Raw genomic sequence first — 22,302 nt, forward strand, 5'->3', positions numbered from 1 at the left:
AGCTGGTCTTTACTGGCCAGGCTGGGAAAGTGGCCAAAACCGCTCTAAAAACCAGCCTGCTGACCAGATATAACCAGCTAAAACCAACCTGGTTGACCAGCTAAAACCAGCCAACCAGCCTAGGCTGGTTTTAGCTGTTTTTTTTTTTCAGCAGGGAAGCATCTTCTGTGTACAAACAACTGACAGATGTCAGTAAGATGTCAATTTTACACACATTCTAATTCAAAAACATCTTCAAGACATCTAACAGATAATCTAACAGATGCCAAATCTATACGTCTATAGGAGATGTACTGCAGATGAGCAAACACTCAAAAATACATCTTGCAGATGTGCTATCAGGGAATAATACGATTTAGCAAGGATGCATTAAATTGAGTAACAATAAAATTATTGATAATGCTAGAAAACATTTCTATTTCAAATACATGCTGTAGTTTTCAACATTGAGAATCATAAGAAATGATCCTACATCACCAAATCAGCATATTAGATTAATTTTTGAAGGTTGTGACACTAAAGACTAGAACTATGGCTGCTAAAAAAAATCAGCTATGCCATAATTAAAATAGAAAACAGTTCTTTAAAAGTTTAAACTGTAATATTACTGTTAATAGTACTGAAAATATTGTGGATATAAAATATGAACAATTAAAAAAAAAACAATTTAATCTATATAACAAATATAAATATAGGCTACTACATACGCATTTGAGGTTAGCCACCGCTATAATTTTTTTAGTTTGTTTTTTGTAATTTTACAGTGCCATAAAAATATCACTCATAAGCACGGTATTCATACAATGGTCATTTTAGACATGCTAAGAGCATCATAAGGCTGAAAACATTTTTGCTCATCTGGAACGTAACTAATGGAAATGTGCTCGGGCATTTGTAATTCGCATTTAATGTGCCTGAATGCACGTTTCAACAGCAGCATAAAGACTAAATGTCCTTATAGTCTTGCTACATTACGACTTGTCTATACAACATATGGAGCGACTCGCTCATCGGCATTAATGGTGGTCTGTGCCGCATTTTATGCCCGGCTATTCCAGGTGTTCATTACTTCAGATGGCCAGAACACATACACTGTCCATCCCATTGAGACTAATGGTGTATCCTACAGCTATACGGCCTCCTAATGGTAGGTAAATTGCATTATACAGTAGGGGCAGATTAATCTAATCACACAGAGACTGAAATAAGAATTGTAAGAATGTAAAAAAAAAAAAAAAGAGAGACAGCCATAGCCAGAGCCAGGCCACTCTGTTGAGACCTGACGAATTCATCTTGTGGTTCGCCTCCTCTCAAATCTATTCCCAACTTCCCCGAAAAATGAGATGTAGCTATGAACCTGCATATTTCGAAACGTTTGAGGCGATCAATTACAGGGTTGCTGTCGGCTCCCCCTCAGCTCAAACGCCCGCTGATTGCATGTGTGACGGATCGGGGAGATTGGAAAACACCACGTAAATGACTCGTCTGAGGTATAACTGAGAATAAGTTTCTCTGCCTTCCTCTTGTTCGTGTTGGTGAAGGAGGCTTAAACTCGAGCTGCGTGGGTGGGTTTGCCGGTTACCATGGAAATGGAAATATGAACACACACACACACACACAAACACAGACATATAACACACACTTACACATTATGACAACATTTTTGAGAAGGGAGCAAACGGGACGTTTTTTTTTTTTCTGGCTCTCATTCACAACCAAAAAAATAAATTCTGATCGAGTTTCAAGGCTCATGTTTCCAAGTTTCCAACCACAAGGGGGCGATAGCAGCCTGATTATAATTCACCCAATGTAACAGGCTGACAGTTGGCAAAATGGATACAAAAAGCATAATCTGGCAGCCAATTTGCATGCTAAACGCTGAAGAAGGAACATTTTGTCGAGCAGAAGTGTTGTTAATGCCGAAGAGGAGCCCGACTTTATTCCTAAGAGAATGCTAACGCGATTGTGCTGCTCTTGCGTATTTCCTTTCCCCTCCATCTCTTTTCCTCCCGATCGCTTCGCTCCCAACAACCCTCCTTCACTTCCTCTAGCTTTCTCCATCTCTCCTTGTCAGGCCTTTTCTACTTACACTCGAAGAATTCTTTTCACCTCCGGCAGACGAAATGCTCCATCGCTTTTCCCTCTGTTGCAATAAAAATGATGATGGGAGGAAAGAAAAATAAAGGAAGAGAGACACACAGAGAGAGACAGAGACAGGCAGAGCGAGAGAGGAAAAGAGAAAAGGAGGGGGATCACAGTCACTCAACATGTCTGGGGGGAAGCGGTGTTTGTTTGAATTTTTGTTACCTTGATGGAAGAGTCTATAGATTCAATTTTGGAGGCATGCACGCTCCATTCCTCCATATTTCTTTTGCACAGAGACAGAGACAACTTAAATGGCTACAGCACTATGTTCAGGAGAGGTGACTGGTAACTTCAGCATATATGGACATGTCTGTATTGAAACACTGCAGCAGAGGAAGAGGAGACTTAGCACTGCAAGCTAACGGGAAGGAAATTCTGTGATGTTTTGGAGGCAAAAAGGCCATGGAGACATAGACACTCTTTTAAACCTGCCTACCTTCCAACCCTTACAAAAATTGATCATGGTTTTACTACAAGTAAAAAAAAAAAAAAAAAAAAAAAAAATGATTATAGTGATCTTTGAAACTAATCTTTAAACTAGATGTAACTATTTTTTGCTATGCTAACACACTAAAATAGCTCATTTAAATTTGATTAAATTATTTTTAGGTCAATAGTTTTTAGTAATGAATTGAATTGAAATTAAGTTTATTTATATTCTGTATTTTTCTTAACTCTATCCACTATTTTGAATACATTTTAGCACGTTTCTAAGCTAACAACACAGTAAAATACCTCATCTTTAAAGGATTAGTTCACTTCCAGAATAAAAAAAAAATACTCATAATTTATTCACCCCCATGTCTTCCACAGTGTTCTTTTTTTTTTTTTTTTGAGGAAAACCTTCCAGGATTATTTCTTCATATAGTGGATTTCAATGGGAATCAATGTGTTGAAGGGCAAAATTGCAGTTTCAACGCAGCTTCAAAGGACTGTACATCAGGGATCCTCAAATCTAGCCCACGAGTTTGATCAGGGTTGGAGCTAAACTCTGCAGTGCATTGGCCCCCCAAGGCAAGATTTAAGGAACCCTACTCTACATGATCCCAGCTGAGGAATAAGGGTCTTATTTAGCAGAACGATTATAAAAAATAATAGAAATTATAAAAATATTTGCAAAAAAATTGCATTACAGACAGTGGTGTCCAAAGATGACCATCTTTGGATCTAAGTGACCTAGCAGGTACACTCTTAAAAATAAAGGTGCTTCACGATGCCATAGAAGAACCTTTTTTGTCTAAATGGTTCCATAAGGAACCTTTACCATCTGAATAACCTTTCTGTTTCACAAAAGGTTCTTTGTGGAAAAAGAAGGTTCTTCAGATTATAAAAAGGTAAGAAAGAGATGGTTCTTTAAAGAACCTTTGACTGAATGGTTCTTTGTGGAAACAAAAATGGTTCTTCTGTTGCATCACTTTGAAGAACCTTTTAAAGCACCTTTATTTTTAAGAGTGTAGGTGGTAAGTAAATTGGAAAAATACCTAGGAGATAAGTTGTTGAGAGCTTTATAGACAAATAACAGAATTTTGTAGTTAATTCGATAACGGACTGACAGCCAGTGCAGGGAATGTAAAATTGGTGTGATATGGTCAGCAGACGGTCAACCACATTTTGGACCATTTGAAGGCGAGAGATGGAAGAGAGAGGTAACCTGGCAGACAAAGAATTACACAAGTCGAGTCATGTAGAGATAAAAGCTTGAATAATGGTTTCAAAACTTTTCTCTAATTTGAGACTATTATGCAGCTGGAACCCAAGATCTTTAACATCTGAGGTAAGATATGATAGAGTTTCCACCTGAATGATCTTTTGACCTAAACTGAATGATTCAAATTCAAGTCACTGATGCTGGCATATAGGTGTCACAAACGGGACGACCAAGAGTGAGGATCCAAATGCAAGGCTTTATTATGATGATCGTAGACAGGCAGACAGGGTCGAAAACACCAGCAAACATGAACAGCAAAGATAATCCAATAGCGTAATCCAATAAACAAGCGTGGGTCAAAATCCAGGTGGGCAGTCCAAAGGAAACAATGAAATGAAAACAAGAAACTAGAAAACTATGACTAAGACTGGGAAAACAAAAACAGAACTATGGCTAGGGAAAACAACAAGGAGACTGGGAAAACCTGGGAGCAAGGAATAACGCTTGGTAAAGTCCGCAAATGCAAATCAATACTTCGCAGTGTGAGTGTGTGTGAAGCTGGCTTTTATGGAGGACAGACAGGAAGTAACCAGCGAAGCAGCAGAGGGAGCAGCAACAGTCTGTGAGGGGCAGGGCTCCCTCTGCTGGCCTGGTGTGACATAGCCCCCCCCCAAGGAGCGGCTTCCAGACGCTCTAAAAAACAACAGGAAGAAACAGTCCAGGGGAGCGGTGGGGGGGCCAGGAGACTGAGGCAGAACAGGTTGGGCAAGGGCCCTCCAGAGCAGAGCCGGAGGTAGAGCAGTCCTCCGAGGTGGAGCAAGAGGCTTAGGAACCCTCCAGGGCGGAGCAGCCCTCCGGGGCGGAGCTGGAGGCTTAACGATCCTCCGGGGCAGAACAGGAGGCGTAGAAGCCCTCCAGGGCGGAGCTGGAGGTGGAGCAAGAGGCTTAGGAGCCTTCCAGGGCAGAGCAGGAAATGCAGGAACCCTCCAGGGCGGAGCAGGAGGCGGAGCGGCCCTCCAGGGCGGAGCAGGAGGCGTAGAAGCCCTCCAGGGCGGAGCAGGAGGCTTAGGAACCCTCCAGGGCGGAACAGGAGGCGCAGGAGCCCTCCAGGGCGGGGCAGGAGGCGCAGGAGCCCTCCAGGGCGGAGCAGGAGGCGCAGGAGCCCTCCAGGGCGGAGCAGGAGGCGCAGGAGCCCTCCAGGGCGGAGCAGGAGGCGCAGGAGCCCTCCAGGGCGGAGCAGGAGGCGCAGGAGCCCTCCAGGGCGGAACAGGAGGCCGCATCATGGACTGGGACCTGGGGAGAATAGAGATAGAGGAGGCAGACAGAGCAAGGAGAGAGGTAGAGAGTTCATGGGGGGAAGACGTGGCCTCCATAGCCGTGACTAGACAGACGAGAACTTCAGGGACGGCTTGCGTGGTCGTGTCAGGAACGACAGTGAGTCTAGGCGGTGCAGGCACAGTGTGTAGCCCGGGCGGTGCAGGCAGAGCAGGGAGTCTTGGCGGAGCAGACAGAGCAGGGAATCTTGGTGGAGCAGGTAGAGCAGGGAACCCTGGTGGTGCTGGCAGGGCAGGGAGCATTGGCGGTGCAGGCAGAGCTTGAAGCCTTGGCGGTGCAGGCAGAGCGTGAAGCCTTGGCGGTGCAGGCAGAGCATGAAACCTTAGCGGTGCTGGCAGAGCGTGAAACCTTGGCGGAGCGGGCAGAGCGTGAAGCCTTGGCGGAGCGGGCAGAGCGTGAAGCCTAGGCGGAGCGGGCAGAGCGTGAAGCCTTGGCGGAGCGGGCAGAGCGAGAAGTTCCGCTATGTACGCCACCTCCGAAGGAGGTATAGGCGCAGCGGACATGCGTGCAGAAGAGCTCTCCAGAGCAAACTTGTGGGCAGACTCATGGGCAGAAGAGGCCACTGGGGCGCAGTGTGCAGCCCACACACTCAAAATGGCGATAGCCATAATAGGTAACGCAGTTGGCAGGGGAATGCCCTCCGGGTCAGTGGACGTGAGGCTTGGGAGCGTTGGCTCTGCGTGACTTGGGAGCGTTGGCTCTGCATGGCTTGGGAGCGTTGGCTCTGCATGGCTTGGGACCGGTGGCTTGGGTGAAACATGACCTGGCTCAGGGTGTTCGGGTGAGTCGTGATCTGGCCTGGAAGGAACTGCTGTGACTTGATTGGGCGTGACAGGAGTAGCAGTGACTTGACTTAGCTTAGAGGGAGTGGTTGTGACTTGAGTTGGCTCTGGGGGAACAGCTGAGACTTGACCTGGTCTTGCTGGGACAGCGGCGGCTGGACATGATTCAGGAGATACTGCTGTGTCTTGATGTGACTCTTGAAGTGGAGTTGTGTCTTGATTTGACTCGACATGAACAGTGACTGTGACGTGACTTGTCTTGGCAGGACCGGCGGCTGGTACAGGTTCAAGAGAAGCAGACATGGAATGAACAGGCTGTGGCTTGGCTGATGAGAGTGCTGTCTTGGCAGACGAGACGTTAGTAGATGCTTGTTTGGCTGATGTGGCGTTAGCAGATGCTGGCTCGGCTGATGTGGCGTTAGCAGGCGCTGGCTTGGCTGACGTGGCTTTAGCAGATGCTGGTTTGGCTGGCGTGGTGTTGGCAGATGCTGGCTTGACTGACGTGGCGTTAGCAGGTGCTGGCTTGGCTGACAGTAAGGGACCAGCTGAACGAGCTGACAGCAGTGGGGGGTCCTCCAAGCTAGACATTAGTCTCTGATACGTCCTGGAAGGGTGAGAGTCTGACGCTGTAGCCACCATGTTAATAACAGACTCAGGTATGGCGGCCATCCTGCGTGCAGGTTCAGGCGTGGCGGCCATTTTGTGTGCAAGCATGGGCGTGGCGGTCATCTTGGGTGCAGGTTCTGGCATGGCGGCCATCTTTGCAGCAGGCTCTGGCGTGGCAGCCATCTTTACAGCAGGCTCTGGCGTGGCGGCCATCTTTACAGCAGGCTCTGGCGTGGCGGCCATCTTTGCAGCAGGCTCTGGCGTGGTGGCCATTCTGACCGGGAACTCAGGAACGGCGGCCATCTTGTGAGCAGGGTCTGGAAGAGCGGCCATTTTGCGAACAGGATCAGGAAGGGCGGCCATTTTGGGTGCAGACTCAGGAAAGGCGGCCATCTTATGAGCTGACTCGGGAAGGACAGCCATCTTGGAAACAGGCTTTGGGACGGCGGCCATCTTGTGAACAGGCCTTGGGATGGTAGCCATCTTGGGGGCAGACTCTGGAGTGGCGGCAGCCATCTTGTGATTGGGTTCGGGGATGGCGGCCATCTTGTGAACAGGCTTGGGGGTGGCAGCCATCTTGTGAACAGGCTTGGGGATGGCGGCCATCTTGTGATCGGGCCTTGGGGTGGCAGCCATCTTGTGAGAGAAGTCAGACGTGGTAGATTTCTTGTGAGCTGGGTCCAATCGGGTGACCATCTTGAATGCGGACTCAGGAAGGATGGTCATTCCGAAAGCTGATTCGGGAAAGGCGGCCATTTTGTGAACGGGCTCCTGAAAGGCAGACATCTTATGAACAGGCTTTGAACTAGCAGACGTCTTGTGCTGTGGCTCGAAGCTAGCAGACATCTTGTGCTGTGGCTCGAAGCTAGCTGACATCTTGTGCTGTGGCTCGAAGCTAGCAGACATCTTGTGCAGAGGCTCTAGGCTGGCAGACATTTTGTGCTGTGGCTCTGTGAGTTCCATCATGCACGGAGAACCAGATAACAACAGCGCATAATCAAAAAAGTCCTTCAGTGTACATCTGAATTCCCCTCCAGGCAGCATTGATCTTGTTGGCTCATTCAGTCCCATACGGAATAAGTCCTTGAGGTAAACCTCATCAAAAAATGGTATTTTATGCAACAACTCACTGAAACGGCGAACATATTCCTTGACCGGGCGATCTTCCTGTCGGAGGAGCAGGAGTTGGTCGAACGGGTCCATGTTGTGATGCTGGTGGTGAATAAAGCCGCTGGATCCGGGTGTGGCGAAGTATTCTGTCACAAACGGGACGACCAAGAGTGAGGATCCAAATGCAAGGCTTTATTATGATGATCGTAGACAGGCAGACAGGGTCGAAAACACCAGCAAACATGAACAGCAAAGATAATCCAATAGCGTAATCCAATAAACAAGCGTGGGTCAAAATCCAGGTGGGCAGTCCAAAGGAAACAATGAAATGAAAACAAGAAACTAGAAAACTATGACTAAGACTGGGAAAACAAAAACAGAACTATGGCTAGGGAAAACAACAAGGAGACTGGGAAAACCTGGGAGCAAGGAATAACGCTTGGTAAAGTCCGCAAATGCAAATCAATACTTCGCAGTGTGAGTGTGTGTGAAGCTGGCTTTTATGGAGGACAGACAGGAAGTAACCAGCGAAGCAGCAGAGGGAGCAGCAACAGTCTGTGAGGGGCAGGGCTCCCTCTGCTGGCCTGGTGTGACAATAGGACAGTCACCGGCTCATCACCTGCTTACCTCCATTCACTACTACGAATCTACACTCCCTCCAGATGTCTGAGATCCTCTAGTGGAAGACGCCTCATTGTACCACCACAGAGAGGTATGAAATGTCCAGAACATTCTCGTTCAACGTTCCTGCTTGTTGGAATGATCTTCCCACCCCTATCCGGAATTCAGTCTCCTTAACAGCTTTCAAGCGACTGCTGAAAACCCATCTTTTTCGACACTATGTGACTCTATAAAAAAAATAAAATAAATTAAAATAAAAAAAATTCTCCTCTCTTTCTTGATCTTCCCCTTCTAGCCTGCACTCTTCTAACAACGCCTGATATATGGTATTTTTGAGCACTTCCTATGTTGATCTGCCTCCTTAGGATGAATCACTTGTTGTATTCCCACTTGTTAGTCGCTTTGGATAAAAGCGTCTGCTAAATGAATAAATGTAAATGTAAATGTAAATTTGGGTTTTATCGTCATAAAGCAACAAAGTTATTTGTGAGCCACACTTTGAGCTCATGCAAATAGACTTCCAGTCTTTTATATGCTAAGCTATCTTTACGTTTTATGGGTACGTAGGGTTGTGTGTTGTCTTCATAACAGTGGTACAACACCCCAAATTTACTCATAATAGATCCTAGTGGTAGCATATACAGCAAAAATAACAAAAAATGGTGCTAAAACCGATCCCTGGGTTACACCACAAGTAACTTGTGCCATCAAGGATGAATGGGAAAAACTTTTATTTGACAGGAAAGATTTGAACCATTTCAAAACTGTACCTGAGATGCTGATCGAGCCGGGATAAAATAATCCCAGATCACAGAGCTAGTGCAAGATGAGAATTTGTGGTTAAAAAGTATATGTATTTTAATTTTTTTTTTTTTTAAATTACGATCGTTTCGCTAGATAAGACCCTTATCTCTTGGCTGGGATCGTGTAGAGCCCTTATAAGCTGTATTGAAAGTGCAATTTAGACCTTTAACCAGTTGATCCTCATTGAAGTCTACTATATGGAGAAAAATTCTGAAATGTTTTCCTCCTTAATTTCTTTGCAACTGAAGAAGGAAAGACATGAACATATTGGATGACATGGGGGTGAGTAAATTATCAGAACATTTTTATTCTGGAAGTGAGCTAACTTTTGCCAAGATATTTGGGCCAAATTTCAGTCTTGAGTCATTGCCGAATGTCATCAGAGAGTTTTTACTCCATGTACTTCAGGATTTTATTCCATTCAGTTGGAGGTATTATGCCCAGTTTTTTCTGTAGACATTTACAAAGTTTAAGATGATTACTGTTTTAAAATCTGTTCAGATTTTAGGTGTGTAGTACAGCCATAAGATACATTTCACGGCGCTTACAATTATAAGATAGATTCCTTGCTTTGCATGTCTCATGCTGCCTCAGAAATTATCCAAAATGAGAATATTAGGAAGCAGGATAATGTTGCTGCCTACCATTTGAAATAACTTTCACATCAGGAGAGCACCTATAAGCTCTTAAAATGCTGTCTTGGTAGGCAGCTCACTACATTTTTGAAAAGAGCTACTCTGTCTTTACTAATTTTGTAGCTAGTCCCTATAGAGGATTCTTAATAATGGATGTCCCTCCCTGACCCTCTTTTCCCTTCCTCCCTTTTCTGAAAGTAGTGATGGGCAGGAATGCATATAGCATATGGAAGAACACGTCTAGTCTACACTACGCTATAGACCACTGATATATTCGAATCCTTTGATTTTTTCCTGCTTAATCATTTAATAATCAGTTCCATATAGCATTTTTTCAATCTTTTTGCCCACCAAACTCACAAAATATTCACCAATTTATGTTTTTACAGAGTTAACAACTCTCCTTTTACACAAAGACACACTTTGGATTCGAGAACTAGTAATAGGTGTGAGCAGACAGCAAGGAAGGTACAGCAACACACAGCAGTACAGTCTGTGTTCACTACACAAATGAGAAAGCACAGGTCAGAGAAGAAGTCGGCTATTGCACAATGAAGCAAAAGAAAGATGTGAAAGGAGCAGTGTCTACAGCAGCAGGGCAGCAGGGGAGAGCAAGTTTAGTCGCTGTGGGAGTTCTGTACTGGTCTAGAAGTTTCTATGGAGACTATAGGGTGGAAAGGACGAAAAGAAACACTCTCTGTTTCTCTATGGCTCAAACACACTGCTCTCTAGATGAGATTTTTTTTTCTGTTACCTTTTTTCTGTTTGTCGCCCTGGGGTCTGCTGAGTGCCTGGCTACAGTCAAACTATGACAGAAAACATGTAGTTTCAAACTAAGGAAAGACAAAGACAGGCAAAATGAAAAGCAACAATACACAAAATAATAAGTAAATGAAAATCTATAACAAAAAGACAAGTATAGTGGATAGAGTAAAGAAAACGTGGAAATGCAACACAGAACAAAAAGCAGGATTGAACGACAAGGCCTTCGTCAGAGATGAGTGTCTGGGTCGAATTCACTAAGCAATTTTAGTTTTGCCATTTTAGGGGCGGTAATTAATCAAAAGAAAATCAAATGATAGAGATTTTAAAGTCAATGGATCGGAGCAATGTGCTAAAACGATATAGTCCAGGTAAAGTATGGCAGATTGCAGGAGTCTACCGCACTGTCCGCAATTTGACACTGAAAACTTTTTTAAATAGCATCATTTTATGAACAAGCTGCAAATAAATAACACAATCTTAGTGAATTCTCCCCTTTACATTTATACACTCTAGGACAAAAGAGATATTAGTGAGCTTTGGGGTCTCCAACTCAGAATAAAAGCCCAGCATTCTGGGATAATGTCCAGATTAGGCTGTTTGTTTCAGTGGAATATGTCCTTAACGCCTGTATAGTATTAAACATAATCGGATAACCACAATAAATGTTGATATATACGGTCACCTTCATTGCAAACATGATCTTTGAGTTCCCTCCATTATAAAGTCATACATTATGTATAAAGGATAATGCGCTAAAAGCCTTATCTGGTCTCTCTGCCATGACAGCCATTGCTGAGTTATACCGCATTATGTCAGCTCTGCTAATAGTCTGTAATCTATTCTACTCAGTTCAATGTTAGAAAAAACACAAAAGGGCAAAATAGACACAAAACTGTCACAAAAATGAATATTATCCCATCTACGCCATGATCCAGATATGAGCTGCCCTAAGATACAGCGGAAAAATAGTCCTACGTGGCGAAATCTGCAGACATGACATATCTCACTAATTACGTCTTAATTGGCACAGACTGCAAATTAGCATTTTGCCATGTGTGTATGAGTGTGTAAAAGTCCCATCCCAGCTTTAAGCTCCTTCATTAAGCTGTTTGATGGTGCATCTGCTTCAACTTCGGTCAACACAATGCTTTGTAAAGAAAATATCATTTCGGGGCTAATTTTGTGTGGACAAAAGGCAAATACAAGATGGCAAAAATCTGTTATTCTGTTAATGCCGTAGAGGTTTCCAGACGAAGCTCCAATAACTGAGGAAACTATTACAAGAGAGGGTAAATAAATAAATAAATCTGCTACTCGTCCTCACTGTAGCAAATTGTTTCAAACACCTGAACTTCACAGTTGGGCTCAGATAATTCCACTCAACTGCAGGGAAACAGTTTCAACAAGGCATAACCAAACACGCTAAGAATAGGTAAACACTCACAGATGCGCACTAATGCGTACTTCTAATCACACACAATGTGTGAGTACTAATAATTGTTCAGAGCGCAACTTTAAAGCTCGACAATTACAGTATGAGGTCACTTTATTACTGATACTATATATTATCAGTGCTATAGGGTTTTGAAAGTTTTAATGAGCACTTTATACTAGAAAGCAGCCTGAATAGTGCTAGTTGATAGGGGTCACAGAATGTAATCATGCTTTGGATTAAACTCTCTAATTGGAGATGAAGACCTTTAACACCTAGGCATAATTTAAGTAGGTTACTTGATTTATAGGATACATATTTTAGCTGCAACCACAATTTTTAAATGAAAAAGCCAGCAATGTTGTCCGGATTACAGATGAGTTAGCCATAATGTATACTACCAGAAGACTTAGATTCTGGTCTCTGCTCTGTGAAAATGTATTCTTTTAAAAAGCTGTGGTTGTAATTCTTTTCATTGAGTTTAACAAACACAAAACACTCTAATGTACAGATAATGTACAGATTTGATAACAAAAGCATTTTTGGCAAATCCGGGTGATTTACCATCGACATATTATTTTTTTACAGTCATGACTGTTCTAGCAGCAACTTTGCATGCTTGTTTAGAATTGCCTGTCGCATGTGCTCACCAGGTCTCGTGAACTTTTGAGTTTTCCTTTAGGCTTTAAAGGATTTTGAGTACATTTGTACAGGCCCATTTTATAAACGACCCATTATAGCCTCCCTAAGGGTAAATTCTGTGATAATTATTGACCTAGAAAGTCAGTGTTTTTTTCCAGATCGAGCAAAAAACCTAGGACTAGTTCGCAAAAAGAGGTTTTTGACAGTCATTTAACAAATGATTTGATTGACAGCAGAGGTTCTAGAGGCAAAGTTGTCCGGAATAAGGAGTTCTATCATATGATACGAATATCGTGCGTATGTGGTAAAAACAGCGTGACGTACAATTGCTTACACCCTTGAAAAATGTGATTGCCCCCAATGGCCGATTTCTTTCTAAATTTTCTCAGACATTTGGGGCCAGAAGTCAAACAGGCCCACCAAATTTTGTTCCGATCAGGTGCTTAAACTTCGTTGGCACCTTGCTTGTTTTTTAAGATATGCAAATGTCCTTATAAACAATTGTGGCACTTTGGACCAAAACCGTGCACACCGATTTTTCAAGTTAAAAGTGGTTGCGCAGTTATAGCCATTTTTATGTTTTTTTTTCCCGCAATTTTTTCCTGTGACCTCAGATTGAGTTCTTATATAAGTGTTCTGAGTTCTGTAAAGATTACGTTCATTGAGTTATAGGCATTTCACTAAAATTGGCCCTGCCCCTTTTGAACGTTTTGGCATTCCTTGTGATGGAGAGTTGAAAGTTCAACTTGATAATTATTGATACTCTTTAGAGAACCTTTCTGCATTGGTTTCGTACTTTGGTACGTGTAGCGCCCCTGTCAGGCCGATTTTTTAGGTTTAGGGGTGGGGGTATCATCTTTCATAAGAATAAAAATGCTAGAAATGTAACAACTACATGATTTAAAGAATCATTCTTATCTATAGCATGAATTTATGTGTGTTACGTGGCTAAGTTTAATACTTTAGGTTATGGGATTGTTCAAATCTTACATTATTGCTAAGTGTGTGAAAGTATTTATGATGTTTACTCTTTTGTAAAAGAGTCAGTGGGTGTAAGAGCAGAAGTTTTCAGCTAATACATATTTCAAAAGCCAGACTGTTGCCTTCCTCTGCTCTCAAGTTCCCCGCTGTGTTCATTTGTAGGATCCCCATTAGCATGAATAGATTGAACACAGGGTACCAGTCCTTCATCCATTTGGGACCATATGGGGTGCCTCCGCTACAGCTATCAGCCCAGCCAGCATCTTCACTTAGAGGTTAACTGCCTTTCAAACTGCATCAAGCTCCATTCGCACTAACACAAGCAATTTAACGGACTGCAAGTGACTAAGGCGCCTCCAATGTCCCCATAGAAAAAAAAAAAGAACAAGATGAAGTGAACCCGTGGTACAAACGAGAGATTGAAGTCAGCGTATGTAGGAGGGAAATAGAGAGAGAAAGACGATTAGAAGAAATGGACAGTGTCTGGAAGGGGCCATTTGGATGTGTTAGAGACCCCACTAAGCTCACTTTCCTCACCAGCTGTTAGAATGATCCAATGGGATAAAAGGAAAGTCTAGAGTAAGACAGAAGGGGAAAAATGGCTTAAATTTTTCCCAAATGCACACTCATCTCTTTAACACCCCACGCACACACACTTTTCTGACCAAACGCACTTCTAGTATCATCAGTATCACCATGTTGCTGGAAGAGTATGTGCTTACTTACCGTATACCAATTGGGTTATTCTCCCTTTAATGTGAGTTTTATGCCACAAATTTGTGTTTATGATCTTTTAAAACAAATTTCGCTAAATTTAGCAAAGTTTTTGTGGTTTATAAGCATTTATATGTACTTTTTGGTTTTAAATCAAAACTTAAAGGGTTTAAACAGCACTAGCACTAGCACAAGCACGATGACAATGCAAGGCTGTGTGATTTACAACACTACATCACAACATCGCAGGGAATATTCCACGCTGAGTTAACACGGCCTAACGTGAAAAAACACCCAACATTTAGTCCTCTACATCTCTAAGGCTGTGTCACTACAAAGTAAGGGTTTACACTGCACCAATGAGAGCCTTTATAAATCAGGGCTGGGAATACTGGGTTTGGTTGACATGCTTACGTTGGCTCTCTTTGTAAACGAAGCTCATTCTCCGTGCTAAAGGCTCAGATTGTCGTGGTGGAGGTGGAGGAGGAACCTGTGAAGTCGGCCGGATTGTTAGAGGGATTTAAAGACCGCTGGCATGGCACTTTTTTTTTAACCACAGATTTGATGTTACAGTTTTTGCTACCTGATCTCATTACGAAAATGTACCTGTGGGAACTTTTTAGCAAAACGCGAAATATGTATGTACATACCACTGCAGTTTCCAACAGAAATGAACACTAGAGGCAGTAAAACAGCGAGCACTTGTAATTTGGTTTCGTACACAGTTATGATTACAGCTTCATATGTTTCGCTTTTCTAGACATAACAAGCTTGCTCAGTAGCTCAGCCGGCACGGAATTCGACTTAGGATGTGGAATCCTTGGGTACGAATCCCGTGAAAAAACATGACTCACGATGAAAGAGCTGAAAGATGAGAGATTGAAAAACAAGCTAAAACTGTTGTGGTTGCATTTGTCACATTCACTTTTGTTCATACTATCGGGTAGGTTTAGGTGTAGTGCAGATGGTACACTATTTTAAAACGTCACAGAGCATTAGAGTTATAGCGCCACTCAATGGACATTTCAAGTCAGAACTGCGGTGCCACATACAAAACCAACATTACATGAAATGTATCGTATGTACGTTCATATACGCATTTCTTGGAGATTTCTGTTGAAGACTGCAGTATTATGTACTTATCGATACATATTTTACTTCTCGCGAAAAAGTTCCCACAGGTATGTTTTCGTCATGAGATCAGGTTGAGTTTTTGAGGTAGATGTTGTTTTGTGAGGTAGACTGGGCTTTAGGGAAAGTTATGCAATGTTAAATAGTTATAAATCCAGCAGGATCCAAACAAAGCGTAAAGGTTACTGTAAAGTGCACTTATGGTTTTTAGATTACATTTATCTTAATGCGTAAAAAAAAAAAAACACTTCTTTGTGAATGAATAATACTAAATAAATGATTGAATTCAGTGGAAAATCACTCACACCAGTCCTGACCTAAAGAAGAAATCCAAATAATTAATTGTCTTAGGCCTGGGACACACTAGATGATTTTCAAATTGTAACTGATTTTAAAACCATGGGAGACCACAGACATGAAGACAGTTTCAATTGATTTTTAGCCTTATAATTCTCTGAACACGCACACTAGATGGTTCAATCGGGCCACGGAAACTCACAAGATCAAACGTGACTAGAAAAGAAAAACACATGGAGGGCAATCAACGTCAGCTGGCAATCCTGGCGTGTGTTCTGTTGTACAGTGAAAAATTAAATAATAAAAAACATGGGTGATGTTCTTTTTTAGTACTCTATTTTCGTGGCATGTTTGTTGCTGCCAAGTTTCACTTATAGAAGCACTCAACATCCGTGGGTATCATGGCAACCCAATCAAAAGTCATAAATATTTGAGTTAGGGGATGGTCCGTTTCAATCGGATGGAGTTAATAATCGTAATGACACCCCACAATAAAGGACTTTTTGGACAAAAAATCTTTTGCAACAAGCCTTGAATCAGGCCATGGCCCCCCTAATGTTCAGGGTGCAAACCAGGCTTAAATTTGGCCTTAAAATCTTCAAGTGTGTGGCCAGCCTTAGACACTGGGTTATTATAATAATGTGTAATTTCATTTTTTTTAACTCTCCTGCACACCATTATCGTTGTAATTATAGCATTGTGAACATAATCAAACCTGTGGAATGAAATCAAAAGAATTATATGCTGCAGTTGCTTTCCCGTTGGGAATCGGAAGGCAAATACTTAAAGCATCATGACTCATCAATACTGAAGAACTCTGTAGTGTCAAAACTTTTGAAAAGCAGTTATAAAGAGTTTGATCCTCTGTAATATGAGAACATGAACCTCTAATGCTTGTCTGAAGATATCCAGTAGTGGTGTGTAGACTTTTTTGACTGGGGTGGCTCATGTAAGGTACAGACTCTTTGTCAAAATACATACTATGTCTTCACTGATAACTTAACAGATGGCTTGAATTTTGAGTTGACCAATCAAATCACTCCAGTGGCCAGGGCCACCCCAGGACACGATCCTGGTGAAAAGTAATGCAGCAAAAGGATCTAATGGCCTGAAATAGGCTGTAGCTGAGGCTGCGGACAGCATGATCCAAATGAAAAGTGAGTGAGCATGTGGCAAATGCCACCAAAGTATACACTTGTCACAAACTGCGGGCAGGTAATTTTCCGCAGGGCATTTGTTTTGAAATCTTAATGACAAAAGCCTGTGGACACTGGCGTGTGGATGTTTGCAATGCTCCTTCCGCTAATAGAACATTAAAGATTCAGCAGTCTAGCTAATGCAAAGATGAACAGTCAGCTCTTTCTAGGGGAAGCAGATAGGAGACGGCGCTGCAGCAGGCAGGTGTACTTTGAGAAGCTTAATGGCAGGAGACTGAATATGATCCAACTATTAATACTGTATTAATTAGTTTACAAAACACAAGGCTTGAAGAAATGGAAAGCAGGGCATGCTCTGGTAAAGATGAGTTTCCCAAACACCAAGTGCATTTCAAACTTTTTTTATAATCCAAGTATCAGAAAACAAACTGTTTACTTTCCATCATCCCCCCCCCCCCCTTCTTTATAAAGGGATAGTTCACTGATCTCATGACCAAAACATACCTGTGGGAACTTTTTCGCAAGATGCGAAATATGGTGAAATATGTACCACCACCGACAATGTGAAATGTCCAGAGTGGCACTAAAAGAGTGCTTGTTTTTTTCCCCCGGAGCAGATGAATGTACATATGGTAATTTTTTTTGTGACATTGGTTTTGTATGTGTCACTGCAGTTCTGACTTGAAATGTCTGTTGAGTGGCACTATAACTCTAATGCTCTGTGATGTTTTAAAATAACGTACCATCTATTCTACACCTAAACCTACCTGATACTATGAACAAAACTGAATGTGATGTAAAAACGCAATCGCAAGCATGCCGTTTTAGCTTGTTTTTCATTCTCTCATTTTTCAGCCCTTTCAGCGCGAGTCATGTTTTTCATGGGATTTGTACCCAAAGATTCCACATCCTAAGTCCAGTTCTATGCCAGCTTAGCTACTGAGCAAGCTTGTTACATCTGGAAAGCGAAACATATGGAGCTGTAATCATAACTGTACGAAAACGATTACAAGTGCTCGCTGTTTTACCACCCCTAGTGTTCTCTCTGTTTGAATCTGCAGTGATATGTACTTATTGGTATGTATTTAGCATCTTGTGAAAAAAAAGTTCAGGTCCACAGGTACATTTTCATCATGAGATCAGTTAGGTTTATTCACCCTCACAATGTTCCAAACCTGTATGCTTATCTTTAATCTGTGAAACATAAAATATATATTTAAACATGTTTTTGTCTACAGGTTTAAAACAACATGAGAGTGAATAAATGATGACAGAATTAGATTTTTCATTTATCAGCTGACTCATATTTAATATCGACACATTTATGAATTTTAATATTTGTAATTTTAAAGCAGGTTAAATGGAATTAAAGATGTTAATGCACCATTACAACAAAAGGTTTTCTCCAGTAACATTATTTATGTAACCATCATTAGTAATTCAAATACATGAATACGATTTAGTTCACCAGTTTCTATTGCTTTAAAACTCCTGCAGTGGTGCTCGTGTGAGCATGGTGATTTATTAGCGAATTTGTGACGCGGTTACGCAGGGATTTTAGAAAACACAGGGCAAGATTTCACTCAAAGACATAGTTCACCCAAAAATGAAAATTCCGTCAGTAATTACTCTACCCTACTCTTACCCTCATGTCATTCCAAACCCGTAAAACCTTCGTTCATTTTCAAAACTAAATTTTCAAAATTAAGATATTTTTTGTTGAATTCTAAGAGTTTTCTGATCCTGTATAGACAGCAACACAACTATCACATTCAAGGTCCAAAAAGGTAGTAAGGACATTGTTACAGTCCATGTAACATCAGTGGTATAACCGTAATATTATGAAGCTACCAAAACAATATGCAATTTTGTGCGCAAAGAAAACAATAATAACAATTTTATTCAACAATTTCTTCTCTTCCATGTCTTGCTTTGACAAGAGTCTCTAATAGCAAGCAACCATTGAATCAATGTCAAAAATAGTTGATTTATGAATCTTTTGCATCCGCTATTGATGTTGAAAAATCGTCCACCATTGTTGTGATCAGTATTTGCTTTAGTTAGACTCTTGACTCTTTGTACTCTAATGTTAGAATTTTATTGTCTTTTGTAACAATGTGCTAAAATACATTGGTTAAGGCAATGAAAGCTGAGATCTGCTGGGATCAGATGAAGAATCAAGAGCCCAACTAAAGCAATCACTGATCACAATAATGGTGGCTTGGTGAAATTTCAACAGCATTAATAGTGGGTGATTTTAATTCAATGTCATTAACATTGACAAATCAACTATTTTTGACATTGATTCAATGGTTGCTTGCTATCAGGGTGGTCTCTATATGGTGGACTGAAGGCTGGTTATAAGTTACTATTTGGCTGAGATTTGGGCCAGTTATGGCTCATGTGCGGCTCATGTCTGTAGTCCAGATTTGGGCCACACAAGGGCCGTAATTCTTTGCTGCATTTAAGCCGTGTGTAACTGCTTGCTTGGCCCAGAGCTGGGCCAGACATCCATTGCTATGTGGGGTACCACAACGCATCTGTGGCATTCAAAGGCTGACACGGAAGAAAGAAAAGTATTGAATAAAGTCATTTTTGTTTTCTTTGCGCACAAAAGTATTCTCGTAGCTTTATAAAATTAGGGTTAAACCACTGATGTCACATGGACTATTTTAACGATGTCCTTACTAGCTTTCTGGATCTTGAACATGGTACAGTAGTTGTGTTGCTGTCTATGCAGGGTCAGAAAGCTCTCGGATTTAATCAAAAATATCCTAACTTTTATTCCGAAGATGAATGAAGGTTTGGGTTTGGAATTACATGAGGGTGATTACTTAAGACTAGAATTTTCATTTTTGGGTGAACAATCCCCTTTAAAGTGAAGCGTAGGGTGGTGTACGATTTGAACGTGTCAGGGATGGGTATCAGTGTGGGGTCGCAGGTTAGAGGGCTCTTACCTTGAAGGAGGACATGGCAGGGTCCCTGTTATACCTGTGTATGGTGTGGAACTTGGTGGAGTGGTTGAGTTCATGGTAGAGCTCTGAGTGTCTTTTGCGAGTGTGCATCACTTTCTGTAAGGAAGGGGAAAAAAACAAACAAACAAAAAACAAAAAGAAACAAAAGCAAAAATAAGAAAGGGCTGGCCAGGGAAGAGTTGGGTTGACGGCTACCGGTGTTAAACCGCAAAACTAGGGTGACTATGAACACTCATCCTCTCAAAGGGTGGTGTTCTGTTGGGTATTAAACGATGAAACTGAAGCTCTCTGGTTAGTGTCATTTCTTACTGACAGACACTTCCACCAATTCCCAGACTTAATTGGAGATGGTTGGAAGCTGGCTGAGCTGTTTTGTAGTCACAGCTGGAGTTCACACACAGCTTACATGGAGCTCTAAACCTGTCAATGTAACCCTCTATGTACTAGGGTTGATTTTTGAGAAATAATGGAATTTTGGGTTTGTTAATTTTGCTTTCTATAAATTGTTATATAGCATTTCTTAATTATTTTAGAGCTACCAATACATTTATAGAAAGTATACATTTTATGGCATTAATGTGTGGCAAAACACTTTCACCTGTTTAACTTCATTCTGCTTAGTGCAAATTCTAAAAGTTAGTCGAAATACGAGTGCCAGCACTCATAAATGCACAACAACCCAGCCTGACCAGCAAACTACAAATGCCAAACCAATAGGCTGGGAGACTGTTTTTTTCCCTTACCAGAGCAATACAAATTTTTGTTGAATATTATTTAGTTTTTGTTTTTAAGATGTATTTAATACATTAACACTAAATGAGCGACACATTATTATGTATTCACGTGTATATTTCAGCTAATTAACATTTCGAAATGAATCCCTGTAACAGCAAAAACGGTTATCTCAATAATGAAAAAATAGTTTTAGTTTACTGTCAAGCCTAATTTGTTTATTGGGACAGGAGGGGGAGATCTCATGCAGCACTGACTAGGATGGAAGAGGTTATGAAGCTCTAAAAGCATCTGAATGCGTTAGTAACAAGACATACCTCTGTTTAAGAAGAAGCCTCCATTCTGGAGAGCAAATATCCAGTCATAACTTCACTTAAGCTTTCAAACATAATTGAAGAACTGCTGGTTTAAAAGCACACAAATGTGTTCTGGAGAAAATGGATTGGGATGTTTTCGACTGGAGATTTGCTGGTTCCTGCCAGTTGATCATTCCATGGAGGTGCCCTCCAGGCTGCCTCAGTCATACACGTGCAGTCTCTACTCGTCTCATTATGCCGTCTATCTCTTTCACACACGATAATGCCACTCACTCAACACTTACAGAGCCCTACACTGGTTCAGTGTTTCTGCAGCCTTGATCCTTCTGTACTCAGAAACATATACTGCTTGTATAGGCTATGCTGTCATTATACAGCACACTTTTGTGATGATTTCAAAGATGTCTAATTGAAATAGGGTGACCAGATTTCTAAATTCACTAAGCATAGCTATCCACCTTTTTCCTGAGTAACTGATGAGTGCCGCCATGATGGATTCTAACCCATTTGGGGTGCTCTCGTCTTCCGGTTTCCATACAAATCCAAATTACGCATTCAAGAAAACTACCAAGACTGTTTAAAGTAACTTTAAATCTACTGTCAAACTAATGTTGTCAATTGTAAATATAAATAATTTTGACCAAATAAGACAGAAATAGGAGAAATCGTAAAAACTGCATGTTATTTTTTCTTTAGTACTGTTCTGAATACACTTTTCCATATAACAGATGTTAACATATAGTTTGTAAGGTCATTTTAAACAAAATGGACAAATTATCATCCTGTTTAAAAGTTTACACCCCCCAACTCCTAATATATTGCATTGGCTTCTTCAGAATCAGTGAATGTTTTCACCATTTGTGATACAGTTGTTGTGTATTAGTCCATCAGTTGTCCTCAATGTGAAAAACTTACCCTCAGGGCATCCAAGATGTAGATGACTTTGTTTCTTCAGTAGAGCACAAACAAAGATTTTCAACTCAAACCGTTGCAGTCTGTCAGTCATGTAATGGCAGTCAATGGGCACCGAATTTTTGAGAGTAAAAAAAACATACACAGACAAAACCAAATGAAACCCTGTGGCTCGTAACGATACATTGAGGTCTTAAGACCCAAAACGATCGGTCTGTGCAAGAAACTGAACAGTATTTATATCATTATTTACCTCTGATCCACCGCAATGTTCAACTGTCCTAAGCGCATGACGTGAGCCATAGTAGATGTTACTGTAGCGTGGAAGCGATCTGTCACATGTATACGTCACTCATTGTTTACACAGTGCACAGTGGCCATTCAAAATGGTAATTACTTGTGCTTATCCTGATTCTGGCATAAAAGATAATGTTTCCTTGTGCGAACTCATCCAGGAGTGTTGACTTTTCACTGACTACATTGCCAAAACACGTTGACGTTTTGTGTCTTAAGACTTCAATGTGTCTTAAGACTTCCCGAGCCACAGGGTTAAATTTGGTT

At 41.6% G+C, this 22,302-nt stretch overlaps 1 protein-coding gene across 1 annotated transcript in view; it reads right to left on the minus strand.

Moving 5' to 3' along the window:
- adgrb2 (adhesion G protein-coupled receptor B2) overlaps nucleotides 1–22,302 on the minus strand; it is a 341,301-nt gene that overhangs the window by 5,821 nt on the left and 313,178 nt on the right. The window contains 2 exon segments of the mRNA XM_073821334.1: nucleotides 2,090–2,143; nucleotides 19,763–19,876. Of these exon segments, the coding sequence (XP_073677435.1) occupies nucleotides 2,090–2,143; nucleotides 19,763–19,876 (168 nt within the window).

The sequence above is a fragment of the Garra rufa genome, chromosome 17 (genome assembly GCF_049309525.1).
Source record: "Garra rufa chromosome 17, GarRuf1.0, whole genome shotgun sequence".
In the NCBI taxonomy this organism is placed as follows: Eukaryota; Metazoa; Chordata; class Actinopteri; order Cypriniformes; family Cyprinidae; genus Garra; species Garra rufa.